Here is a 25941-nt window from a genome sequence, read left to right as displayed (position 1 = left end):
AGTATGTTCAAAAATTTATTTTATTATGAAAAATTATATTTTCAATTTAAAATAAATTTTTGAATATACTTAACCGGTGGATATATATGAAGCTAACGTCTCCGACGGTCGGCAGATTCAAAACTCGCGGGCGATCACTATGCTGGTTGGCAGGGTGTACACTAGCGCCAACTGTCGGCAGGATACCAAACATATTCCGATACCATCCAGTTCTTCTCAGCCCGTAGGGTCTCTAGAGGGGCGGAAGGGAGGGACTAAAATTATATATATCCATCGGGTAAGTATATTTAAAAATTTATTTCAAATTGGAAATATCATTTTTAAATATTTAACTTAGCCGGTGGATATATATGAAGCTGATTCACACCCTTGGTGGAGCGTAGAGACCAGTATTAAACATTGCAGGAATATAAGCTCAAGAGTTTTGACAATTAACAAATAATCTTAAGTATTATAGTCTATCGGCTCCTTCATGGCAATCCGGGCGTTGTCTCCTACGTTGCCAAATGTCCTTCTCTGGAGTGTTTAAAGGCCTACCGCTCCTGTTTACCCCTTTTAATCCCTGCGCTCGAATGTCTCCTGGGGCAATATACTGGACCTTTCTAGGGATTATCCCATACTACTGAGTTTCCGCGTTCTCTAATCAACTCGTATGTGTGAATTTATCTACCTACACTCACAAATTCCATCTCGTGGAGGCTCTACCATTTGTTATATATATATATATATATATATGTATATATATATATATATATATATATATATATATATATATATATATATATGTATATATATGTGTGTGTGTGTGTGTGTGAGAGAGAGAGAGAGAGTGAGAGAGAGAGAGAGAGAGAGATCCTGTGTAAATTTAGGCAGGTAAACTGAAATAGTGTCATAAAGATACATGGGTTACACAGAATTATCGACAACAATTAAATATATTATCTATCCGTAGTATAGACGCCCAATTATCTTCATTAAGAGTATCCGATACACTTTCTTTTTATATTCTCATGCCTTCTTTCTATGGACTTTGTTCTAGCTTTGCAATTTACTTTGAATATTTTGTTTTAGGTTTGGCACGTTTTTATCTTCAAAATATAAGATACTTTTGCTTGAGTGTCATACCTGATGAAAATATCAATTTGTGTTTCATAGTCTTTGTAAGGATTTATCAAAACAAATAGATGATAGTTTTGAGTCATGAATGTTATACTGATAACGATACACAAGAATGCCAGGATTATAGAGATTTATTTCTGCACATCTTTTATATTAAAAATATGTAACATTTTTTTATTTGTATAACTAAATTATTTTGGAAGCTAAATTAATGTTTACATTAATAATGAAAAAAAAAATGTAGGCTACATTACAAATTAATTAAAAACTGAATGAATATTTACATCACAAAAGAAAGAAAAGAATGAATGGATATTTACATTGAAAATGAAAGAAAAACATTAATGATTTCAGTGAAATAAACAAAAAATGGGTACTAATCATTATAATTCCTCTTCATCAGATGATTCTAGATTTATAACAAAAGAATCAACAAAATTGTCGATGGCTAAATCTCTTGAAGTGTCATCCCTTTGAAGAGTCTCTGCATGGTTAACTGCATTTTTCCAATTTTCCGGTGTTACTTGCTGTAACGCTTCACTTATAAGAGATTTGAGGTCCGACATTTTGAAATTATTTTTCTTTGCCACATACTGTTTGACTTGGCTCCATATTAATTCAATTGGGTTATATTGACAATGATATGGAGGAAGTCTTACCACTTTGTGGCCGTGCTTACTCGCAATAATGTCAATTTCGTACTTGCGTGGCCATCTTGACGTATGCTGTTTTACCATAGCAAGCAGATCATCCTTCAAGAGATCGTCTCCGGGGGTTTCTCCTTTCTCGATAAGCCAGTCTTTAATTACAGCTTTTCTATCGGATGTCGTAGGCGGTTTATCAATTTGGAAAGAGTGATAGGATGCAATGTCCATCACTATGATCGATGATGGCGGTATATTGGGAATCAATTGTGAAATGAACCACTCCTTGAATACAGTATGATTCATTTGTTTGTGGTAATCACCATCGTTTTTAGACTGGAAAACAAGTTCACAGTTTGGAACAAACCCGCGTTCGGTCCCAGCATGAAGAACGATTAACCGACTACCTTTCCCTGTAGGGGGTTTAATACCGGTGGCATTTTCTGAATTGATGTCAATCCAACATTTCCCAACGGTATGGTTTTGGTTAATCCAAGTCTCGTCCAAGTATACAAAGGATTTATAGCCACTGGTTTTTAATGCTTTCATTTCTCTTAAAAACTTAGTTCTGGCTGAGGCTACATCTTTTCTCTCCAGTAGAAATTTTCTTCCATTAACCTTGCTGTACCGAAAGCTAATTTCATGAAGAACTTTGTGAACAGAATCCCTGGAACCTTTAAACTCAATATTTTCTTTTAATTCACCTGTTATTGAGTCAAGCGTTGGAACTTCCTTCCTTGCATGAAAGTCTAAAACTGTTCTACGCAAAACGCTCTTGTCAAAATCATCTAAATTTGTCACGGTTCTTGGTTGTTGCTTCTGTTCAACGAAAATTGGTTTACCGTATCTCTCTCCCGTTACTTTTCCTTCTTTGCAAATCCTGCTGATTGTCCTCTCCGGTATCATTGTTGCTTCCGAGGCGCGTTTCAGTGTTTTTCTAACATCCATAACGGGTCCATGGTTTGCCTTTTCTTTGTCAAAGTACTTCACGATCCTATAAACTATTTCTCGAGCCTGGGGATGAAGGCTAATGCGGGAACGAGGACTTCCTTCCATGTTCTTGGTAGGGCGACAGACTCCTTAATGACTGACTGTTTTGGTTGAGCCGTCTTTATGGAGACACACACTGTTTGACATATTCATACCCTGAGGTCAGCTTAACGCCTGAGAAGGATGTGGCAGCGCTGTAAAATTTTCTGCCACGTTTAAGAAGAAACGTGTAATTTTATTGTTATTAAAAGTAAAGAAATTACGAGGGCATTTAATAATCGCGAATATTTATTATTAATTAATTATATTTACATTTTTTTTTAACTTATGCTGCCTCCATACACCATACAACGTGATGGTAATATTTGATATGGCATCGCCGCTCCCGGCCCAAACCCAGCCTTGTTCGCCTTACAGGATCCGATAGAGTTTAGTACCTGATAAGGAAGCTGACTTTAATGATACTCTGCCTCATTAGTCCGCTCTCCTTATGAAGCCCAGCGATCCACTCAGGGGGCTGAAAGACCTCTAGGTGCTAATATATATGGGGTGAACACCCCTATAACAGGACCTCAACAATACCCTTTATCTGGGCGCTCTCAAGAAAACAGAATTGACCACCCGCCAAATCAAAGGATTGCGGAAGAATATCTCAGTCTCCACATACAACCCAAAAATAATTTTTAAAAAGTTTCAAGAGAAGAAAAAGGATATTGGGATTAAGGGAATGTAGTGGTAGAACCTTCACCCACTAGTGTACTGCACTCGCTGCTACGAATGGTCCCAATGTGTAGCAATCGTCATAATGAGTCTGGACATTTTTCAAATAATGTGACGCGAACACTGATTTGCTCCTCCAAAAGGTTGCGTCCATAATACTTCGTAGTGACCTATTTTGTTTAAAAGCCACTGACGTCGCCACTGCTCTGACTTCATGAGCTTTAACTTTAAGCAATCTCCGATTATCCTCATTCAAGTGAGTGTGAGCCTCTCTGATTAAAAGTCTGACCAAATAAGACAAGGCATTTTTTGACATTGGCAAGGAGGGCTTTTTCACTGAACATCATAAAGCCTCTGAATTATTTCGTAACGTTTTGGTTCTATTAAGATAAAACTTCAGAGCCCTTACAGGGCATAAGGCTCTTTCAACTTCATTCCCAACAACCTCCGATAGGTTGGATATTTCAAATGACTTCGGCCATGGATGAGATGGTCGCTCATTTTTGGCCAGGAAACCAAGCTGCAGGGAGCATACTGCTTTATTGGAGCAGAAGCCAATGTTTTTGCTGAAGGCATGCACTTCACTGACTCTCTTTACTGTAGCAAGGCTCACTAAAAAGAGAGTTTTGAGGGTAAGATCTTTGAAAGAAGCTGAATTTAGTGGTTCAAATCTTTCAGTCATAAGAAACTTAAGGACTACGTCCAAATTCCAAGCTGGAGTAGTAACTTGACGTTCCTTGGAAGTTTCAAAAGACTTGAGAAGGTCTTGAAGATCCTTATTATTAGACAAATCTAGGTTTCTGTGTCTAAACACCGAAGCTAACATGCTTCTGTAGCCTTTAATAGTTGAGGCAGAAAGGCCGCGGTTATTTCTGAGATAAAGCAGGAAGTCCGCGATCTGTGCTATAGTGGTATTGGATAAGGAAACAGAGGAGGACTTGCACCAGTCTCTAAATACCTCCCATTTAGATTGGTAGATCCTGATGGTAGAGGATCTCCTCGCCCTTGCGATCGCTCTAGCTGCCTCCTTCGAAAACCCTCTAGCTCTAGAGAGTCTCTCGATACTCTGAAGGCAGTTAGACGAAGCGCGGGGAGGCTTTGATGGAACCTCTTTATGTGAGGTTGACGAAGGAGGTCCATCCGCAATGGTAAACTTTTTGGAACGTCCACCAACCATTGATGTACCTTGGTGAACCATTCCACGGAGGGCCAGAGGGGAGCAACCAGCGTCAACCTGGTCCCTTCGTGTGAGATGAACTTCTGCAGTACCTTGTGAAGGATCTTGAAAGGCAGAAAGGCATAGATTTCCAGATGGCTGCTTTGTCAAGGAAGTCGCAAAAAGGTCTATGGTAGGGCGACCCCAAACCCTCCATAGCTTCTCGCACACGTCTTGGTGAAGAGTCCACTCCGTGGAGATGACTTGACCCCTCCTGCTGAGGCAGTCTGCTCTCACATTTTTCTCTCCTTGAACAAATCTTGTCATAAGGCAGATGTTTCTTTCCTTTGACCAAATGATAAGGTCCTTTGCGGTGACGAAAAGGGAGTGAGAGTGGGTTCCTCCCTGTTTCGCGATATAGGCTAAGGCCGTGGTATTGTCCGAATTCACTTGTACCACACTGTTCCTGATCAGATTCTCGAAATTTTTCAAGGCCAGATGGACTGCCAGAAGCTCCTTGTGATTTATATGGAGTTCCTTCTGATCTTTGGACCAAAGACCTGAGCATTCTTGATCTTCCAGAGTTGCCCCCCAACCCGTGTCTGATGCGTCTGTATACAACACATGGTCTGGGCTCTTGGGGGCCAGTGAGAGACCCTCTCGACGTCTGAGATTGCTGTCCCACCAAGCCAGGCACGTCTTGACTGAGCTTGAGATCGGAATGGAAATAGCCTCTAAACCCTTCTCTTTGTTCCAATGTTGGTTTAGGTGAACTGAAGAGGACGCAGGTTGGGTCTTCCCAGGGAGACAAATAGTTCTAACGATGATAGGGTTCCCACGAGGCTCATCCAAACCCTTACCGAACAATTACTCTTCTTCTGAAAGAGATGAATTTTTGAAAGTGCTTGCTCCAATCTTGTGGGCGATGGAAAAGCCCGAAAAACTTGACTCTGTATATCCATCCCCAAATATAGAATCGTCTGAGATGGAGTCAGCTGTGACTTTTCTTTGTTCACCAGGAGACCTAACGCTTGGCTAGGTTCAATGTCCACCTGAGATCCTCCAGACAGCAGTGGAAGGACGACGCTCTGATCAACCAGTCGTCTAAATAAAGGGAGGCTCTGATCCCTGAGGAATGTAGGAAGCTTGTAATATTTCTCATGAGTCTTGTAAAAACAAGAAGAGCAGGGCTGAGGCCGAAGCACAGTGCTCGAAATTGGTACACTACATTCCCGTGCACCTTAGATATTTTTGAAAGGTTGGGTGAATCGGGATATGGAAGTACGCATCCTGGAGGTCGAGAGAGATCATCCAGTCGCCTTCCCTTACTGCTGCTAGAACAGATTTTGTAGTTTCCATCGTGAACTTGGTCTTCACAATGAACACGTTTAGTGCACTTACATCTAGCACTGGTCTCCAGCCCCCCGAGTTCTTCGGAACCAGGAAGAGACGGTTGTAAAAGCCTGGGGACTGAAGGTCCAAGACCTTCACCACTGCCCCCTTCTCTAATAAAAGAGACACCTGATGTTGCAAGGCTTGCCTCTTTGCTTCCTCTCGATACCTGAGAGAGAGAGGTCTCTTGGAGTATGTACAAGAGAAGGTTTCTGTACAAATTAGATTTTGTAACCCTCCTTTAATAAAAGAACTGACCACTGATCCGCTCCCCTTCTCTCCCAAGCTTGCTAGAAGTTCGTCAGTCTGGCACCTACTGCTGTCTGAAGCCGTGGACAGTCAGACTCTGCCACGGGAGGACCTGGATCCTCTTTTCTTACCTCGCCTTCCGTCAGGTCGAGAGGTGCCTCTGTTGGAGGCTCTGCCACGAAAGGGAGGAATAAATCTTGAGGCAGGTGTATCAAACTTGGGTTTGACGCTGGTAAAGGAAGAGGGCAAAACTTTGCGTGCTGTTTTGGCCACTAAGTCATGCGTATCTTTCAACGCCAGTGACAAAGCAATATCTCTGATAAGTTCTTGTGGGAACAAAGTATTCGAAGGAGGAGCAAACATCAACTCTGACTTCTGGCATGGAGTAATTCCTAAAGAAAGGAAAGAGAATAAAGATTCCCTTTTCTTTAACACCCCTGCAGTGAAAACAGCAGCTAGTTCCATGGAACCATCCCTAATGGCCTTGTCCATACAAGACATGATTTGGATGGCAGTATCATTGTCCGAGGGAGAAAACGTTTTACTTAAAGCTCCTAAGGACCAATCCAAAAAATTAAAAACCTCGAAGGCACGAAATACTCCTTTCATTAGATGATCCAGTTCTGAAGGGGTCCATAAAATCTTGGAGCGTCTCATGGCTAGACGACGGGGAGAGTCTACCAGGCTTGAGAAGTCTCCCTGGGCAGAGGCAGGAACTCCCAAGCCGAGAACTTCTCCCGTGTCATACCATACGCTAGAACGTGACGCTAACTTAGGAGGAGGAAAAGCAGAACCAGACTTTCCTAAGCTTCTTCTGGTTGCCAATCAGTCTCCCAGTAAGTACATGGCTCTCTTGGATGAGCGAGAGAGAACTAACTTCGTAATACGAAGGTGTTGTAGCAGTCAAACCTAACGTAAACTCAGAAGGAGGCGAACGAGGAGCAGCAGAAACAAACTGAGTTGGAAAAACTTCTCTAAAAATAATCATGATTTTTCTAAAATCAAGAGATTGTTGGACAATCTTAGGTCCTTCTTCCTCTGAAAGGATCCCTAAAGGAGCATTAGTAGCGAGAGGATCATCAATTTCCTCTTCAGAGAAAACTTCGTCTGACAAAAATAAATCATTATGAGAAGGAGAAATCTCCGAATGTAGCAAAGGTAGAGCTTGACAGTCTACATCTATTGTTACTTGAGAAGTAGTTAAGGCAGGAGGGTCGACGTCACGTCGTGACTGCAGTGACTGTCGATCAACTACACGCAGTGACTGCAGTGACTGACGCTCGACGTCACGTCGTGACTGCGGTGACTGCAGCTCAATGTCACGTAGTGACTGCTGTGACTGACGCTCAACGTCATGTCGTGATTGCGGTGACTGCCGCTCGACATAACGTAGTGACTGCGGTGGCTGACGTTCAACGTCATAGTGAGACTGCCGTGACTGCAGTGCGAGATCGCGGTTAGACTGAACAGACTGACGTTCAACGTCACGTCTAGATTTACGCTCATAATCTCGTTTAGCAGTAAAGCTTACACTGGGGTTAACATCGGAATGACGTATCACTTCACGTTTAGAAGGTTGAAGACCTGACACTCGTTTAGTAGGCCCGTGGCGCAATGCAAGCAAAGGTTCCTGACGAACAGGAGCAGGACCGTAAGCCTGCATAAGGGAGGACAATTTAGATTGCATGTCCTGCAAAACACTAAGTTTAGGATTTACCACAATCGGAACAGACCTAGATTTCGGTAACGTCTGTTCATAAACGTCATCACTAACAACGAGAGACGCAGTATTAAGGTCACGTCTTGAACGACCAGAAAGCACAACGGGATCGTGACTCTTAGAAGGTGCCTCCGGGGCCACAAAAGAAGACATTAAATATGAACGTTTAATCGGAGAACCTTCCTCTGTAGAAGGAATACGTTCCGGGCTGCTCCAATGACTACAGCCAGGACGGATACTCTGTTCTGAAGGAACTAATTTTCTTTTTAACGGTCTCGAAACCTGACGCCAGGATTTTTCTTAGCAAACGAGTCATCAGAAGAAGAGGAGAACTTCGTCTCGCCTCTCTTATGGTAAGGACGTGCTTGAGGAGCAACGTCTGTAACATCTGAGGGAACGTCTGTTCGTTGTTTAACGCCTATTGCTACCTTTGGTCTTGTGACACTCCTTCTCCCAGGGGCTGGGGAGCTTGAAAGTGGTCTCGGACTGGGCGAGCGACAGGCACGAACAGACGAACCCTCTGCACTAACACTGAATAAATTTCTACCACTCTTCACTTTATCACTTTCACTTTTCAAAATTTTGACATCAGACATAAGCTGATTTCTGTCTGAGGCCAGCGATTCGACCTTTTCACCCAAGGCATGAATTGCTTTTAACATATCCTTAAGAGAAGGTTCATTAGTGCAAGTAGGGGGTTCTGAAACTACCACTATAGGGGGAGGAAAAGGTTCAGGGGCATGGGAAGAGGACAATTCTAGCGAACGAGAAGAACTTCGTCTACGCCTATCTCTTTCGAGTTTTCGAGTATACTTCTCATATTCTAAAAACTCAAACTCAGACAAAACCACACACTCCTCACATCGATCCCCTAATTGGCAACCTTTGCCTCTACAATTAACACAAATAGAGTGGGGATTGATGGAAGCCTTTGGAAAGCGCCGGTTACAGTCTTTTGAACATTTTCGATAAACAGGGGAAGGGTCAGCCATTATGGAAAATTCAAAAACGAGATCCAAAAACAAGCAAAGTTCAGCAACAGAAAATCAAAAAAGGGATTCAAGAGAATTCAAAGAAATTCCAGCACAATGAAAGCCAAAAAACCATTACAGTACAAGTACTTCACCAATTGCAGAAAACTTTTAGGTTAAGCGCGAGCAAGGAACCAATGTTGACATTCCAATCGGCAGAGAAGAACTGAATGGTATCGGAATATGTTTGGTATCCTGCCGACAGTTGGCGCTAGTGTACACCCTGCCAACCAGCATAGTGATCGCCCGCGAGTTTTGAATCTGCCGACCGTCGGAGACGTTAGCTTCATATATATCCACCGGCTAAGTTAAATATTTAAAATATAATTTTTAAACATTTAAACTTACCCGCTGGTTATATATAATAGCTGATTGACACCCTTGGTGGCGGACCAGAGAAAGCAAGATTAATGGAATTTCACTTAAGAGTTTAAAAACAAAATTTAGCTTAAGGGTTTGTACCTATTCAGGAAGCTGACTTCAATGGTTCTCTGCATTAATAAGTCTGCTGTCCTTTTGAAAACCAGCGATCCACCCAGGGGGCTGAAGAACTCTAGGAGCTGTCAAACGGTGAATAATCTAATGCTGACAGGACCTCTACTAATACCCTTATTCCGGGCACTCTCAAGGAACATTTGACTACCTGACTAAATCAAAGGTTGCGGAAGATTGTCTAACAAATTTCCTCAAATCCTAAAAATATATACAAGTTCCAAGAGGAGAAAAGGATACAGTACTAGGGATTAAGGGAGTGTAGTGGTAGATCCTTCACCTACTATTGCATTCGGTGCTACGAATGGACCCAAAGTGTAACAGTCCTCATAAAGAGTCTGGACACGTTTTAAACAATGTGATGCGAATACTGTACAGATTTACTTCTCCAAAACGTTGTATCCATTACACTTTGGAGAGAACGATTTTGTTTAAAAGCCACAGAAGTTGCCACAGCTCTAACTTCATGAGTCTTAACTTTTAAGAGATTAAGATCTGCCTCACCACAGTGTGTGTAAGCTTCTTTAATTAAAAGTCTTATGAAATATGATAAGGCATTTTTAGACATGTAAAGCAGGCTTTTTGACGGCACACCAAAGAGCCTCTGAACTGCCTCTTAAACCTTTAGTCCTGTCTAGATAGAACCTTAGTGCTCTAACAGGACAAAGAACCTTCTCTATTTCGTCACCCACCAAATCAGAGAGGTTAGCAATTTTGAAAAATTTTAGCCATGGGTTAGAAGGACGTTCGTTTATGGCTAGAAAATCAAGCTGCAGGGAGCATATAGCTTTCCCGTTTCTAAAGCCAATGTTTTTGCTAAAAGCATGAACCTCACTGACCCTTTTAGCCGTTGCTAAGCTTACTAAAAATAGAGTCTTTAAAGTCAGATCTTTAAAAGAAGCAGAGTTCAAGGGTTCGAGTCTGTCACTCACAAGAAATTTTAAAACCAAGTCCAAATTCCAGGCTGGTGAATCTCGTTGATGTTTCTTAGAGGTTTCAAAGGATCTAAGGAGATCCTGAAGACCCTTGTTATTCGAAAGGTCTAAATGTCTATGCCTAAAGACCGCTGCCAACATACTCCTGTACCCCTTAATGGTTGAGGAGGAGAAATTGTGCTTTCTTCTAAGCTCTAAAAAGAAATCAGCAATTTGAGCTACAGAGGTACTGGATGAAGAAACCGAGTTTGATTTACACCATGCTCTAAAAACTTCCCACTTGGATTGGTACACCCTGATAATTGAAGTTCTCCTTGCTCTAGCAATAGCGTTGGCCGCCTCCTTCAAAAATCCTCTAGATCTTGCGAGTTTTTCGATAGTCTGAAGGCAGTCAGACGTAGAGCTGGGAGGTTTAGATGGTTCCTTGCTAAGTGGGGTTGTCTGAGAAGATCTATTCTCAATGGCAAGCTTCTTGGAACCTCCACCATCCATTCCAGTACCTCTGTGAACCAACCTCTTGACTTCCAGAAGGGGGCTATTATGGTCAATCTGGTTCCCTCGTGAGACACAAACTTTTGTAGTACTTTGTGTAGCACTTTGAATGGAGGAAAAGCATACACATCTAGGTGTGACCAGTCCATCAGGAAAACGTCTATGTGTGACGCTTCGAGATCCGGAACTGGGGAGCAATAATTCTCTAGTCTTTTGTTTTTTGAGGCTGCGAATAGATCTATAAGGGGGCGACCCCAAATCCGCCAAGGTTTCTTGCATACATCTAGATGCAGTGTTTACTCTGTGGGGAGAACTCAATTCCTTTTGCTGAGGCTGTCTGCCCTCACATTCTTTTCCCCTTGAATGAATGTTGGTAACAGGGATATCTTTCTTTGATGTGCCCAAACGAGAAGAGTTTTAGCTAACTCGTAAAGAGTAAGAGTGGCAAATGGAAGAGTAGTAGAAAGGGAATTAATGGATTATGTGTTGATAACTAAAAGAATGTTTGGAAGATTGAAAAACGTGCACGTGTTTAGGGGTATGGCTAACAGTATGTCTGATCATTTTTTGGTGGAAGGAAAATTAGTTGTAGCAAATGAGTGGGGGAATAGAGTAGTTGGATGTAAAAGGGAGCTAGTGAGGGTTGAAGAGCTAATAAAACCGGGGGTAAAAAGTAAATATCAGGAAAGGTTGAAAATGGCATATGACGAAGTGAGAGTAAGAGAAACTGGTAATTTAGAGGAGGAGTGGAAGTTAGTAAAAGAAAATTTTGTTGGGATTGCAAGTGATGTGTGTGGCAAGAAGGTTGTTGGAGGCAGCATGAGGAAGGGCAGTGAATGGTGGAATGAAGGAGTGAAGGTAAAAGTGGAAGATAAAAAGAGGGCTTTTGAAGAATGGCTGCAGATTAATAATATAGAGAAGTATGAAAAATATTGAGAGAAAAATGTGGAAGTAAAGCGCAAGGTACGTGAGGCAAAGAGGGCAGCTGACCTGAGGTGGGGTCAGGGATTGGGTCTGTCATATGAAGAAAATAAGAAGTAGTTTTGGAAAGAAGTGAAGAGAGTAAGGAAGGCTGGCTCAAGAATTGAAGAGACTGTGAAAGATGGAAATGGAAGGTTGTTAAAAGAAGAGGAGGCAAAGAAAAGGTGGGCAGAATATTTTGAAAGTTTACTGAATGTTGAGGATAATAGGGAGGCAGATATAATTGCTGTTGCTGGTGTACCAACCGTGTGTCACACAATTGTACATAATTCCTTTTGTATATATTATGCTTGTATCTGCGCTCTTCCCTCGCACTAAAAGGAACATGAAAATTCATGTCTGGTTTTCCTCTGTAACATTGCCACTTTCTCGAACATGTATTTTCCTGTTGCCTTGAGGTTTTGTATATAAAGGAGAGTGTTCCTTAATAAAGCACTCAGTTGATTGCATCCTGCCTTTGAGTTCAGGCATCGGCCCCGAGTTGCTGCCACCTGATCGCGCAACTTTGAAGGCATCCCCCCACTGGTGGACATGCGAGGGAATGCCAATCCTAGCGTTTGCGGCCTCGGAGGACTTCTTGCCTTTCCTGTCCTTGACAGGAAAGGGCCTCGACACTGTTGTCTTTGCTGCCACTGCCGGTTTAGTTGTCTTGGATGGGCGAGGTTGTTGGGGTGCTGGAGGTGGTTTATAAGGCTTCGATGTAAGAGCCCTATGTAGGAGAGAGTCCTGGTTGGACTTCCTCCACCTCTCAGCTGCCTGTTCCAAGTCTTTCGGCTCAAACAAGTTCCTCCCCAAGATGGAGGAATGTCTGAGTCTGCTGACCTCGGTGCTGGGGACCTTCGCGTGAAATCTCTCAGACACCGCATCACGACGCTTCAAGATGGAATTAGCCCACAAGTTCGAGACTTGGTGGGCTAGAAACTCGATGGTACGCGTGCCTGATAGAAGGAAGGTCTCCAAGGCCTTCCTGGTACTCTCCTTGGACAGGTCCTCGGATCGTAACAGGATGCCGAGAGACCCCAGCCAGATATCCAGCCACGAAGTTGCCTGCATGACACACTTCGCTACCTTCTCCTGACTGAGGATCTCCGAGACCGAGAAAGACACTTGCCGGCTGGCGAGTCTCTCTAGAGGGACTCCCCTGGTAAGCTCTTCCACAGAGTGGTATAATGGAAGAGCTAAACAAGACTCCTCCATGATCTCAAAGTACCTCCTCTGATGGACACGAGGAGGCAGGAGTTTGTTGCCGGCGCTGGAACAGCTGGAGGAGGCAAGCTTGGAGAGCTGGCCCTCAACCTTATCTCTGGCACTCTTGACTCCTTGGGACCAAGGCAAAGCTGCACTGGCCTTAGGGAGTTTCTGAGTGCTGAAGACTCGGTCCAGGACCGTGTCCTTACCCTCTCGAGGGGGAATCTCAGAATCCGAGAACCCGTTGAGATTCCTCATCAGATTCAGAACTTGCCAGAACGCATGTTCCGACTCCTGTAGCTCTCCTCCTGTAGGGCTGGCAGCAAAGTTTCCTGTCCCCAAAGGCTCCTCTTGGGGGGACTCGTGGACGTTCTCCGCGGGTTTGGCTGGCTCTGGTCTCATCCTCGAGGACGACTTAGGAACAGTCTTAGAGTCCTTCGACTCCCTCCTGGGAGGGATACAGGACTCCAACAGCGATGGCGGGAGGCTCTTCTCCACCCCTACCCGAGAAGACTTCTCTACGCGAGGTGGGGTTTCTCCCATTGGTGCGATGAGAGAACGCCTCACCTCACGAGAATCACCTGAGGACGAGAAATCTTCGTCCGAAGGGGAAGCAGAGAAAGTCTGGGAGGGGAGGGAGCCTTCCTAAAAGACTTCCGAGGAGCCAGCTTAACCCTTAGGGAAGTCACCACGTCGTCTACTCCTCTCTTCCTCTTCAGGGGGGTCGGTACTGCCGCTGATTTGAGGCCCAACTCAGAGAAGGCAGGCTTAAAGGCCTGCACGACAGCTCTGACAAGGGACCCAAACCATGGCTGCTTACTGACAGCGGCGCTGTCAGGGACTCCCTCTGGAGGAAAGGGGATTGTACGACCCCTAGGAGTAGAAACCACAACAGGGTCTTCCTGAAAAGAAGAAGGGGAAGAATGCAAGTTCCTGGACCTATCCGGTGTTCTCCCGCCGCTGGTCTGCGCTTGCGAGGGGGGGGGGAACGTGAAGGAGATGACCTGGTTGCTTGCGGTCCTGCAGCCTCGCGCATGGAATCGTGCTGGAAATCCAGCTGAGAATCGCGCTGGCGCTCATGCGATAGGTTCTAATCCGGTTCGCGCACGGGTAATGGCAAGGGTGCGCGTGGGCACGCAGACGAGCGATGACGCGCTGGCGAGCGATGGCGCGCAGGCGAAAGCGCGTGGGCGAGCGGTGGCACGCAGGCAAGGGAGCGCGTTGACGCGCTGCCGAGCGATGGCGCGCAGGGGCGATAGAGCGCGTGGGCGTGTAGGCGATCGATGGTGCAAAGTGGCGCGTTCTGGAGAAAGCCGAGGGCGCGCAGCAGATTGAACAAGCGTTCGCGCACGTGGAGGCGATTGCACGCGAGCGCGTGGCCGTGCAGGATCCTTCTGAGCCCATGAGGGTAAAAGTGTTGGGCGCGCGTGCGCAGGGGAAATCTCCCGTGCACGCGAGGGCGCACATCTACGATGGGCGAACGGGCAGTGCGCGCGAGGGAGCGCGTTGGTGACTGCGCGCGATGGCACGTAGGAGAATGCTGGCGAGCTGGAGGAGTCTGATGGCGCGTAGGAGATCGCTGGCGAGCAGGGGAAGAAGGTATCTTCCCTCCTGCGCCCAGATCTGAAGATCGTGGGCGCACGGGCGAACGTTGGCGCACGGGGGAACGTTGGCGCACAGGGGAACGTTGGCGCACGGGGGAACGTTGGCGCACGGGGGAACGTTGGCGCACGGGGGAACGTTGGCGCATAGGAGATCTAGGGCGCGCAGGCGAGCGCTGGCACGTAGGAGATCTAGGGCGCGCAGGCGAGCGCTGGCGCGTACGAGATCTAGGGCGCGCAGGCGAGCGCTGGCGCGTAGGAGATCTAGGGCGCGCAGGAGATCGTGGGCGTGCATGGCGCGCATCAGGATACGTGCGCGCAGTGGCGCGCTGGCGAGCAGGAGAGCGCTGGCACACAGGGGATCGACGGCGCGCAGGTGAGCGCTGGCGCGAAGTCTCAGGAACAAGTGCTCGCTTGTGCGTTGTCTCCTGGTCAGCAACTGTAGAGCGCTTGCACGCAATAGCGCGCAGGAGAACGTTGGCGTGCAGGTGATACCTGGCACTTAAGGGACTTTGCCACAATGTGAGCAAGTCCCTTTTGCCCCGAAGGGACCGTGCTCTGCTTGATCACAGGATGCGTGGGCGCCCACAGCGCGTCGGCAGCTAGGAAGGGCGACGGCAAGTCAGCAGGTCTGGTAGGAGTAGGAGATCGAGAACGATCAGCGGAAAGGTCCAGGGATATAGCTGGAAGGGCAGGTGAACGGTGACGAGGTTCCTCTGCGGCGGACTATGGCGAAGACGAGCCAAATAGGCGCCTCTTAACACCCTTGTGAGGTGAAGGAAGGCCTCTACAGTGGAGGGGAAGGCGGGCCTTATGCCTTATACGTCCTCTGGGGGCAGCAGGTAGACCATCGGCAGTCCTCCGAAGAGGAGTCTCTGTCAGTGAACTCCCCGAGGGGGAGAATCACCTGCAGGAGAGACCGTTGGACTTAGTTCCTCCCTCGAAGGATGTTCGGAGGGGGGAGCTAAGCCTTCAGCTACATCAACAACAGGAGCAGAGGTTTGAGATAACTTGTCAGAAGCCTCTGCCACAACAACGTCGACGATAGACAGAGGATCAACCTCTGCTAACGTCGGCGACTGTTTGACAGCTGCCCCTAATCTGATTATGTCAAACAGGCCTTCCTTGGAGGGCGAGCCCTGAAGCCCCAAGGAAGCACAAAGCAAAGCTGTAACAAATCATCATTAGCAACATTAGAAATTAAATCCTCCCCCGGGGGAGGAGGAGGAGCTGCCTCGCTTTGGGAGGCAACTCCCTCTCCCAAACCCCGAGATCGGTCAACAGAAATGCGGCCTACGCTACCACTCGCCGGCCTCTCGGAAGAAGCCGATCAAGTGGGAGCTTCGGTGGAGGTTTGGGCTACGGAAGAAGAGTCCTTGGGAAATTCTCTTTTCAACGAAGCCCTTGAAGGAGAAATATCCCGTTTCGACTTCTTCTTTCAGCGCCGGGAAAACCTCTCCCACTGGGAGGTAGACCACTCCCTGCACTCACCACATACTCTATCTCTGTCACACCGTTGGCCCCTACAAAAAGGACATAAGGTCTGTGGATCTGTTTCGACTGCCGACATATAAGTCCCACAAGGGCGGTCAGGTAAGCCGGGACACTTCCACATCGCAGAGGCCAACTTCCAAACACTGTCAAAAAGCAAAAGCAAACAAAGATTAATGGCTGTCAGTGTAGGCGAGGGTGATAGGGGACACGTCCGTCTAGCACCCGAGCCGATAGCAAAGTGAGCTCAGCACAGGTGTGTGTGGGGGGGAGTAGAATACTACCCCTTCCTACCCCCCGCTAACTGGCGGTGGGGTAGTAAACCCTTGTTAAAATTCTAATGCCTCGTCATTTCAACTACGCCGAAAGTAATTACCCATATTAAATAATGTGGTTTGTATTTCAGTTAAGGAACAACTATGTATTATAACCAGTCTCTAACATCTTTCAGTAATTATCAAAAGAGTTTTATTAGCACATTTACAAAATGTGTTCCAATCAACTATAAAATCAACCGAGAGGTAGGTATGTATATAGACACGTCTGCATAATAGGTAGACTCGAATGTGTAAATTGGCCGTGGCTATATCGACTTAGGTATTTGTTGACATGAGCACGCTTTTCATTTACTCCAAAATTATGCAGTCCTGCAGCTCTCCTCTTCTTGTACAGCAATTAGGAGGTTCTTTAAATGGAGGGAAAGCAAAATATGTTAAGATATTTTGAGCAAGGGGGAAGGGGTTATAAAAAAACTAGGTTGGTTGCCTCACTAAATGACCTGGAACTGACATGGTCAACACAGTCAACCTAACAGAAGTTTGTGATATCAGCATACATAACTGTAAGTTTACTTGTGAAAGAAGGTTCTGGAGTGGGAGGTGAGACCTTCCGGACTCACCAGTGGTAGCTTATACACCCCCCCCTGGAACCCCCCCAAGCGGCGGCGCGAGCCCCAAACCACGCCCCCTTGGGCGGAGTTACCAGGGACGAGCGGGTTGACTCGGCAATGGAAGTCACATTTTTGAAGTTGTAATAGAACAAAAAATAACACAGAAGTGGTTGAGCTTACCTTGGTAGTGCAAGTTATGAAGGAATTACTGTGAAGGTGCAAATTGTTGGACATAAAGGTCTTTTTACTAGTAAATTCAATCTTCTTGTGCTCTCTTGGTTGATATGAATAATGTTATTTTCATTAGTAAAATAAATTTTTGAATATACTTACCCGATAATCATGTAGCTGTCAACTCCGTTGCCCGACAGAATTCTACGGGAGGGATACGCCAGCTATCACTATACTAGAAGGGGGTGTACTCACAAGCGCCACCTGTGGCCAGGTACTACAGTACTTGTTGTTGACGCCACCTCACTTTTTCCTCGGTCCACTGGTTCTCTATGGGGAGGAAGGGTGGGTCAATTAAATCATGATTATCGGGTAAGTATATTCAAAAATTTATTTTACTAATGAAAATAACATTTTTCAATATTAAACTTACCCGATAATCATGTAGCTGATTCACACCCAGGGGGGTGGGTGAAAAACCAGTGTACAAGACTAAAGGATAGCTAAGTATCCCGTATTTCATATAATCAGTTATCCACAATAACAATGAAATAATAAGTACCTGGTAAGGAAGTCGACTTGAACCGTTACTCTGCCTTTAATAAGATCGTCTTCCTTACTGAGCGCAGCGTTCCTCTTGGAAGGCTGAATCAACTCAAAGGTGCTAAAGTATACAGGGCTGCAACCCATACTAAAGGACCTCATCACAACCTTTAACCTCGGCGCTTCTCAAGAAAGAATTGACCACCCGCCAAATCAACAAGGATGTGGAGGGCTTCTTAGCCGACCGTACAACCCATAAAAAGTATTCAAGAGAAAGGTTAAAAGGTTATGGGATTATGGGAATGTAGTGGCTGAGCCCTCGCCTACTACTGCATTCGTTGCTACGAATGGTCCCAGGGTGTAGCAGTACTCGTAAAGAGACTGGACATCTTTGAGATAGAATGATGCGAACACTGACTTGCTTCTCCAATAGGTTGCATCCATAACACTCTGCAGAGAATGGCTCTGTTTGAAGGCCACTGAAGTAGCCACAGCTCCCACTTCATGTGTCCTTACCTTCAGCAAAGCAAGGTCTTCTTCCTTCAGATGAGAATGTGTTTCTCTAATCAGAAGCCTGAATAGTAAGAAACTGAGTTCTTAGAACTTGGAAAAGAAGGTTTCTTGATAGCACACTATAAGGCTTCTGATTGTCCTTGTAAAGGTTAAGACCTTTTTAGATAGTACCTAAGAGCTCTAACTGGGCAAAGTACTCTCTTCAGTTCATTCCCCACCAAGTTGGACAGGCTTGGGATCTCGAACGACTTAGGCCAAGGACGTGAAGGAAGCTCGTTTAGCAAAAACCGAGCTGCAAGGAACATGTAGCCGTTTCAGATGTGAAAACAATGATCCTGCTGAAGGCGTGGATCTCACTTACTCTTTTAGCTATTGTCAAGCACACGAGGAAAAGAGTTTTTAATGTGAGGTCCTAAAAAGAGGCTGATTGGAGAGGTTCAAATCTTGATGACATAAGGAACCTTAGGACCACGTCTAGATTCCAGCCTGGAGTGGACAACCGACGTTCCTTTGAGGTCTCAAAAGACCTAGGGAGGTCCTGTAGATCTTTGTTGGTGGAAAGATCCAAGCCTCTGTGGCGGAAAACCGCTGCCAACATACTTCTGTAACCCTTGATCGTAGGAGCTGAAAGGGATCTTACTTTCCTTAGATATAACAGGAAGTCAGCAATCTGGGTTACAGTGGTACTGGTTGAGGAAACTGCATTGGTCTTGTACCAGCTACGGAAGACTTCCCCTTGAGACTGATAGATTCTGAGAGTGGATGTTCTCCTTGCTTTGGCAATCGCTCTGGCTGCCTCCTTCGAAAAGCCCCTAGCTCTTGAGAGTCTTTCGAAAGTCTGAAGGCAGTCAGACGAAGAGCGTGGAGGATTGGGTGTACCTTCTTTACGTGAGGTAGACTTAGAAGGTTCACTCCTAGAGGAAGAGTCCTGGGAATGTCGACCAGCCATTGCAGTACCTCTAAGAACCATTCTCTCGCGGGCCAGAGCGGAGCCAACCAACGTCAGCCGTGTCCCTTTGTGAGAGGAGAACTTCTGAAGTACCCTGTTGACAATCTTGAACGGCGGGAATGCATACAGGTCGAGATGGAACCAATCCAGCAGAAAAGCATCCACGTGAACTGCTGCTGGGTCTGGAATCGGAGAACAATACAACAGAGAGTCTCTAGGTTAACGAGGTAGCGAACAGATCTATGGTTGGCTGACCCCACAGGGCCCAAAGTCTGCTGCAAACATTCTTGAGAAGGGTCCACTCTGTGGGGATGACCTGACCCTTCCGGCTGAGGTGATCTGCCATGACATTCATACCGCCCTGAATGAACCTCGTTACCAGTTAGCTTTGGATCTTTAGACCAGATGAGTAGGTCCCTTGCGATCTAGAACAACTTCCACGAAAGAGTCCCTCCCTGCTTGAAGATGTAAGCCAGGGCTGTGGTGTTGTCAGAGTCCACCTCCACCACTTTGTTAAGCTGGAGGGACTTGAAGTTTATCAAGGCCAGAATAACCGCCAACAACTCCTTGCAATTGATGTGAAGTGTCCTTTGCTCCTGATTCCATGTTCCCGAGCATTCTTGTCCGTCCAAAGTCGCACCCCAGCCCGTGTCTGATGCGTCCGAGAGGAGACGGCGGTCGTGTTTCTGAACAGCCAAAGGTAAACTTCCTTGAGAAGAAAGCTGTTCTTACACCACGCGAGAGAAGACCTCCTCTCTTCGGAAACAGGAACTGAGACCGTCTCTAGCGTCATGTCCTTTATCCAGTGAGCAGCTAGATGATACTGAAGGGGGGGGAGGTGGAGTCTCCCTAACACGATGAACAGGGCCAGCGATGAAAGTGTCCCTGTTAGACTCATCCACTACCTGACTGAGCATCGGTTCCTTCTCAGCATGCTCTGGATGCATTCTAGGGCTTGGAAGATCCTTGGGGCCGACGGAGAAGCCCGAAAAGCTCGACTCTGAAGATCCATACCCAAGGAGACAATGGTCTGGGATGGGACGAGCTGAGACTCCTCAAAATTGACCAGGAGGCCCAGTTCCTTGGTCAGATCCATAGTCCATTTGAAAATCTCCAGACAGCGACGACTTGTGGGAGCTCTTAAAAGCCAGTCGTCTGACGGAGCCGGACACAAGATCATGGTACTGCTGCACAGTCTGTGAACTGTCAACCATGGGCAAGAGAGGAAGTACAGTGACAACCCGAATCTGTCTAGACTGTCTGGGTCGTACAGACAACTCCTTATCGGGTTGCTGAGGTTGCCGCACTGCGTCACAACAAGTCACTTCTGCTGGTTGTTGAACGTCTTCCCCGTGACACATTGACTCCGTAAACAAAAAAATCCTCTAACAAGGACTAAGCTTGGACTGCATGTCTTGCAACACAGCTCAAGGTCTATGGGAGCAGGTGTGGTAACAGACGGGATTAGCGACTGAAGTGGAACCATTACCTTCCCTGGAAGCATGTTATGCTTAAATAAAAGTCCATAGGAGGCTACGCAGCTAAAGGCTCCCTCCAAATGACAGAGTCCTCAAGGGAATATCAGAAGGAGGGAGAAAAGAACTTTCTCATCTACAGGGACCATATCCTAGAAAAGCTAAGTTCTCTCAGTGAGGGTTTCACTGGTGCAAAAGCAGCAGACTAGAAGGCAACGTTATGAAACTGCTTGCCAGTCTAGTGAGTTGGCAACAACCAAAGATGTATGACTGAGAAGCATGCGGTAAGGTATGCAGAGCATGTTGTATGCAGAGTATGCTGTATGCAGAGCATGCTGTATGTAGAGCATGTTGTATGCAGAGCATGCTGAATGCAGAGCATGCTGTATGCAGAGCATGTTGTATGCAGAGCATGCTGAATGCAGAGCATGCTGTATGCAGAGCATGTTGTATGCAGAGCATGCTGTATGCAGAGCATGCTGTATGTAGAGCATGTTGTATGCAGAGCATGCTGAATGCAGAGCATGCTGTATGCAGAGCATGTTGTATGCAGAGCATGCTGTAAGCAGAGCATGCTGTATGTAGAGCATGTTGTAAGGTAAGCAGAGCGTGTGCATGGCGTTTAACATTTCTCAGAAATTCCATGACCAGTGCTAGAGTGCTTTATGCATGCTTGCATGGGGTTTTAATATCAACATAATATTTACCTTACATTCATAACTCATGATTCATATTTTTGCCATATTTTGCGATATGTTAAAAATATATTGCAAGGAATACAAATATATTTTTATAAGTAATACAAATAACCTCCATTATCATAATGTTTGAAAATGGAGGTAAGGTATGCTGAACAGCAGAGTCAGAACGAGCTGGAACAACAATAGTTGTGGTTTCCTCTTCAAGACTCTGTTGAGGGAACACCTGAGGCTCAGTCTGCAAAGGCTGATCAAAAGAAGTAGCAGAAGGTAGGCGCATGGGTGGAGGAGGCTGACTCCTGGCATGAGTGGCTGAACTCAAGGGTTGCGCTTGCTGAGTGGTTGGCGGATGCGCAGTAGCAAGTTCCTGAGGAACGAGTTGAGGTTCCTGCGGTGTGAGCTGAGAGCGAAAAGGCAGTGGCTGCGCAGAACGCAGTAAAAGTCTCGCAAGTTGAGGCTCCTGAGGCGCAAGGCTAAGGTGTTGAGGTGCTTGCCCTGAGGAGGGTTGAGCTCGCTGCAGCGAGAGCTGAGGAGACTGACTCATGGATGGGAGAGGTTGTTGTACCTCAAGCGAGTGTTGCCTCACTGGTGGAACAGCAAGTGGAAGCGGAGGAAGAGAGGTATAAGCCTCCTGTTCCCATTGCTGAGGTTGCCTTAAGGAAGGCAGAGGGAGCTGCACACCACTGGGATCAGTAAACTCAACGTGGCTCAACATCGTACGCCTGGCAGGCGGTACTGCGGTCAGGCGGAGCGAGCGCAGGCGGAGCGAGCGCAGGCAGAGGGAGCGCAGGCGGAGCGAGCGCAGGCGGAGCGAGCGCAGGCGGAGCGAGCGCAGGCGGAGCGAGCGCAGGCGGAGCGAGCGCAGGCGGAGGTGCAACCTTCTCAGCCCGACACTCACGCATCAAGACCGAAAGTTGTGACTGCATGGACTGCAGTAGAGTCAACTTGGGGTCGGCAGACACTAAGGTCTGCTGAGGTAAAGCCTTAACAGCAGAGATCTGTTGCGGCAGAACCTTACTCCTCTTAGGCGGAGTGCATTCAACTGATGACTGCGGCGAGTCAGAGCTAACCCAATGACTGCATCCGGGTTGTTGAACTCTAACTTCGTACGTCTGGCATAGGTCTGGACTTTACGTTTAAGAGGTCTTGAGACCTGAGACCAGCGTTTTCTCCCCTAAATTTCTTCTGCAGACGAGCAAAATAAGGGCTCAATCGTCTGCGGGTGGGAGTGACGGTCTCGGTAAGACACGCCCGCAACCACCGAGGATACTTCTGTGCGCCGATCAAGGCCTGCTGAACCCTTTTGCCCTTCGACATTGCTTCTCCCCTGGGCTTGGGAGCTTGCAAGAGGTCCCGGACTGGAGGACGACTGGCACGCACAGAAGTACCCTCACGCACAACACTGACACACTTTGCGCTAATCACTTATCACTTTGATTTTCTGTTTGCACTTATTTCACTGAACTCGAAACTTTAAGTGGTTTGTACCTGAAACACGCAATTCTATCCTTTCTCAAAAGTTAGTAATTGCGAAAACAGAATTACAATGTAACAGAAAAATCTAATGAAAGATAAATAATTCAGTGGCTGGAAAGAGACTAAACACTAGATCACTCTAGAAACGTTTACCTTCTTCCCCTAAAGAGACTAGGGAGAAGAGCAAAAACGATAACAACGTTACTCGCTTGAATGAAACGTTTATCCTCCTCTTTCTCCCTCCGTCTCTATCTCTCTCTCTCTCTCTCTCTTGACTTAGAACCTGAGAGAAGAGCCCAATCATATATATCGTTAAAACATATTATTGTTAAAGGAAAAAACTGAAATATTTCCCAAAATGAAAAGTTCCTTTATTAGGATTAAAACCATTAAGTTAAGAAAGAATGAACAAAACGCTAGACACGGTTACTCTTACTGCAACGTGAAACCGTGAAAATTCTTTCTCTATCGTAACGATAGAGCGCAAGTTGAACGTTCTGAACGTCAACAACTGCAGAGACAAAACAAAACGTTAGTTCAACTTTGAAAACAGTACGAGACTATCAAAGAAATTCTTTCAAAGACATTAAAATAGCATAATATGTTAACAGGTAAAACCGAAATGACGGGCTCAAAGTTAATTAACTTCGGTACCAAGAAAAGACCGCCTACTATTAGGAAGGTCGAATATAAACAAATATAAAAATTAATTTTAATAAGTTTATAATAAAAGGAAGTTAATCGAAGAGGCCTATAAGAGGCGGAGAGATATAAAATAAATCTATAACTTTTGTTAAGCAAAATTAAGAAAGAGAGTCTATACTCTCTTAGACACCAACACTTCCGTCTAAGGGAAGGGTCGGCCATTTAAAGGTGAAAGAGAGTTCATACTCTCTTCGTCACCATAAATAATCAAATTAATTCCAAAAGCTAACTAAGCTAATATAGAAGTTTCCAGTATAGCGAATAGCTGCAAATATTAGAGAAATACTTCACCAAACCGTGAACAATACTCCAAAATCATAAGCGTATCCAAGAACGTCTTGCCGGAAGCACGACAGAGGAAAAAGTGAGGTGGCGTCAACAACAAGTACTGTAGTACCTGGCCACAGGTGGCGCTTGTGAGTACACCCCCTTCTAGTATAGTGATAGCTGGCGTATCCCTCCCGTAGAATTCTGTCGGGCAACGGAGTTGACAGCTACATGATTATCGGGTAAGTTTAATATTGAAAATTGAAAGATTCCAGTTAGTTTGTTTTCTGTGGAATAATAGTGATTGTATGTGTGCGTTCTTGTATATAGCCTACTCTGTTGAATTATGAAGTTGTTAAAATATTCCCTCCTAAGTACTGTACATGGTCTCCTCGGCTCACGGGGGAAGGGTTGGAGGGTGACCCAGACTTTGAGTCCGGAAGGTCTCACCTCCCACTCCAGAACCTTCGTTCACAAGTAAACTTACAGTTCTGGAGAGGGAGGTCTCAACCTTCCGGACTCACCAGTGGTAGCTAGGCAGATGCTTCAGGGGCTTGAAGATGAAGTCCAGCGACCACAGCATCGAAAGCTCCCTGTAAGCCGAGGAGAGCATAGTAAGAGCTGAAGACAGAGTCGCTTCTCCAATTCATTCTGGACATGATTTCTTGTATAGATACTCCATTGTATAGCAGTCTTGATGAAGCTTGACCCCTTATAGAGTGAAAATTCGTTGACTGTTTAGTTGCATTTGGGTCGGCTCTGAAAATGCACTCCCTAAAAAGTTGTCTCATTTTTTGTAGAGACATTATCTTGAAGTGTTCATCTAGCCATATGTGGTCTTTCCTGTCTATGTTTCTTTCCATACAGACTTTGTTTGTGTATTCCAAATAGAAGTTCAATTGTCTGACTGGACATATTTTTGGTGTTAGGAAGCTTCCTAAAGCTGATCTCTATTGGCGTGTAGTTGTTCTTTTGGTTTTTGGCCATGAAGGAAGGGTGGTTCCGTAAGACAATGTGTTCTGGGGTGAAGGTGCTCCTGGAAATGCTGAGATTGTTAAATTGATTAGCTCTTAAAGGGCAAGCTAAGGCTACTAGGAACAAGGTTTTCTGTGTCAGTAGTAAGGTAGAGTTATCTCTCGTGGTGTTGAGAAACGAAATTACTTTGTCTAGATCCCAGCCAGGGAACTGGTGAGAATTTCTAGGTTTCCTTCTATTAACTCCCGATATCATTGCTTTGACATATTTGTCCTCTGCAAGACAGTAACCTGGGAAATAGCCTGACAAGATAGGACCTAAAGCTGCTCTGTAGCTCTTCAGGGTGTTGTAAGACAGACCCTTGTCTATAAGGTGATTGAAAAATAAAATAATTGCTAACAGGGGGAATTTGTTGTCTCTTCCATACTCCTTGTGAATGAAACTTTTAAAAATGTTGTATAGGTTTTCATACTTGTGCAAGGAGCTGTCCCTCAAGCTGACAGCAATTTTGGAGCAAACCTCAGGAGGAAAGACGTTAGGGAGCTGATCCTTTAAATTTTGAAGGCGATCAAAGTTGATTGGAGCTTTGCTGAGGGTGAGATACAATCCTTGAGAACTATCTGGTAGTCTTCGATCTTCACAATATATCGTTTGTGCTGCTTCGCGACTGACTTCACTAATGGAATCCATGGTTCCGTCCCCTGGGATATGGTGCAGAAAAGCATATTATTATTGCATTCTTTATTGATTTTAAAAGCTACTTTGTGTAGTAAGAATCCTGGTGGAAAGGCATAGAGAGGTGTTGATCCCTTCCAGCTAATCGTAAGTGCATTATTGCTGATGGCTTTTTGGTTTGGAAGAGATGAACAAAACTTTTTGCACTTAGTATTGAAGCCATTTGAGAACAGATCTATTTCCGGGGTGAAATTGAAGTCAGAGCAGATTAAGGAGAATAGACTGTCACTGAGTGAAGTTTCTGTGTGAATGGAACCCAGGTCCCTGGAAAGTGAGTCTGCGATGGTGTTACTTACTCCCCTGATCCATCTGGAATTTATCTGTATGTTGTGATCCTTCATGGT

The 25941-nt window shown here is 45.6% G+C and overlaps 2 protein-coding genes across 5 annotated transcripts in view; both read right to left on the bottom strand.

Moving 5' to 3' along the window:
- LOC137640028 (zinc finger protein 665-like) overlaps positions 1-25941 on the bottom strand; it is a 173532-nt gene that overhangs the window by 115144 nt on the left and 32447 nt on the right. The window lies entirely within an intron of this gene.
- On the bottom strand, positions 1503-2819 carry LOC137639533 (uncharacterized). Its single transcript, XM_068371801.1, has one exon. The coding sequence runs from the start codon at positions 2817-2819 to the stop codon at positions 1503-1505; it is 1317 nt and encodes a 438-aa protein (XP_068227902.1).

This window comes from Palaemon carinicauda, chromosome 4 (assembly GCF_036898095.1).
Source record: "Palaemon carinicauda isolate YSFRI2023 chromosome 4, ASM3689809v2, whole genome shotgun sequence".
Classification (NCBI taxonomy): domain Eukaryota; kingdom Metazoa; phylum Arthropoda; class Malacostraca; order Decapoda; family Palaemonidae; genus Palaemon; species Palaemon carinicauda.
The sequence above is the reverse complement of the archived record's forward strand: the minus strand, read 5'-3'. Positions and strand labels throughout refer to the sequence as shown.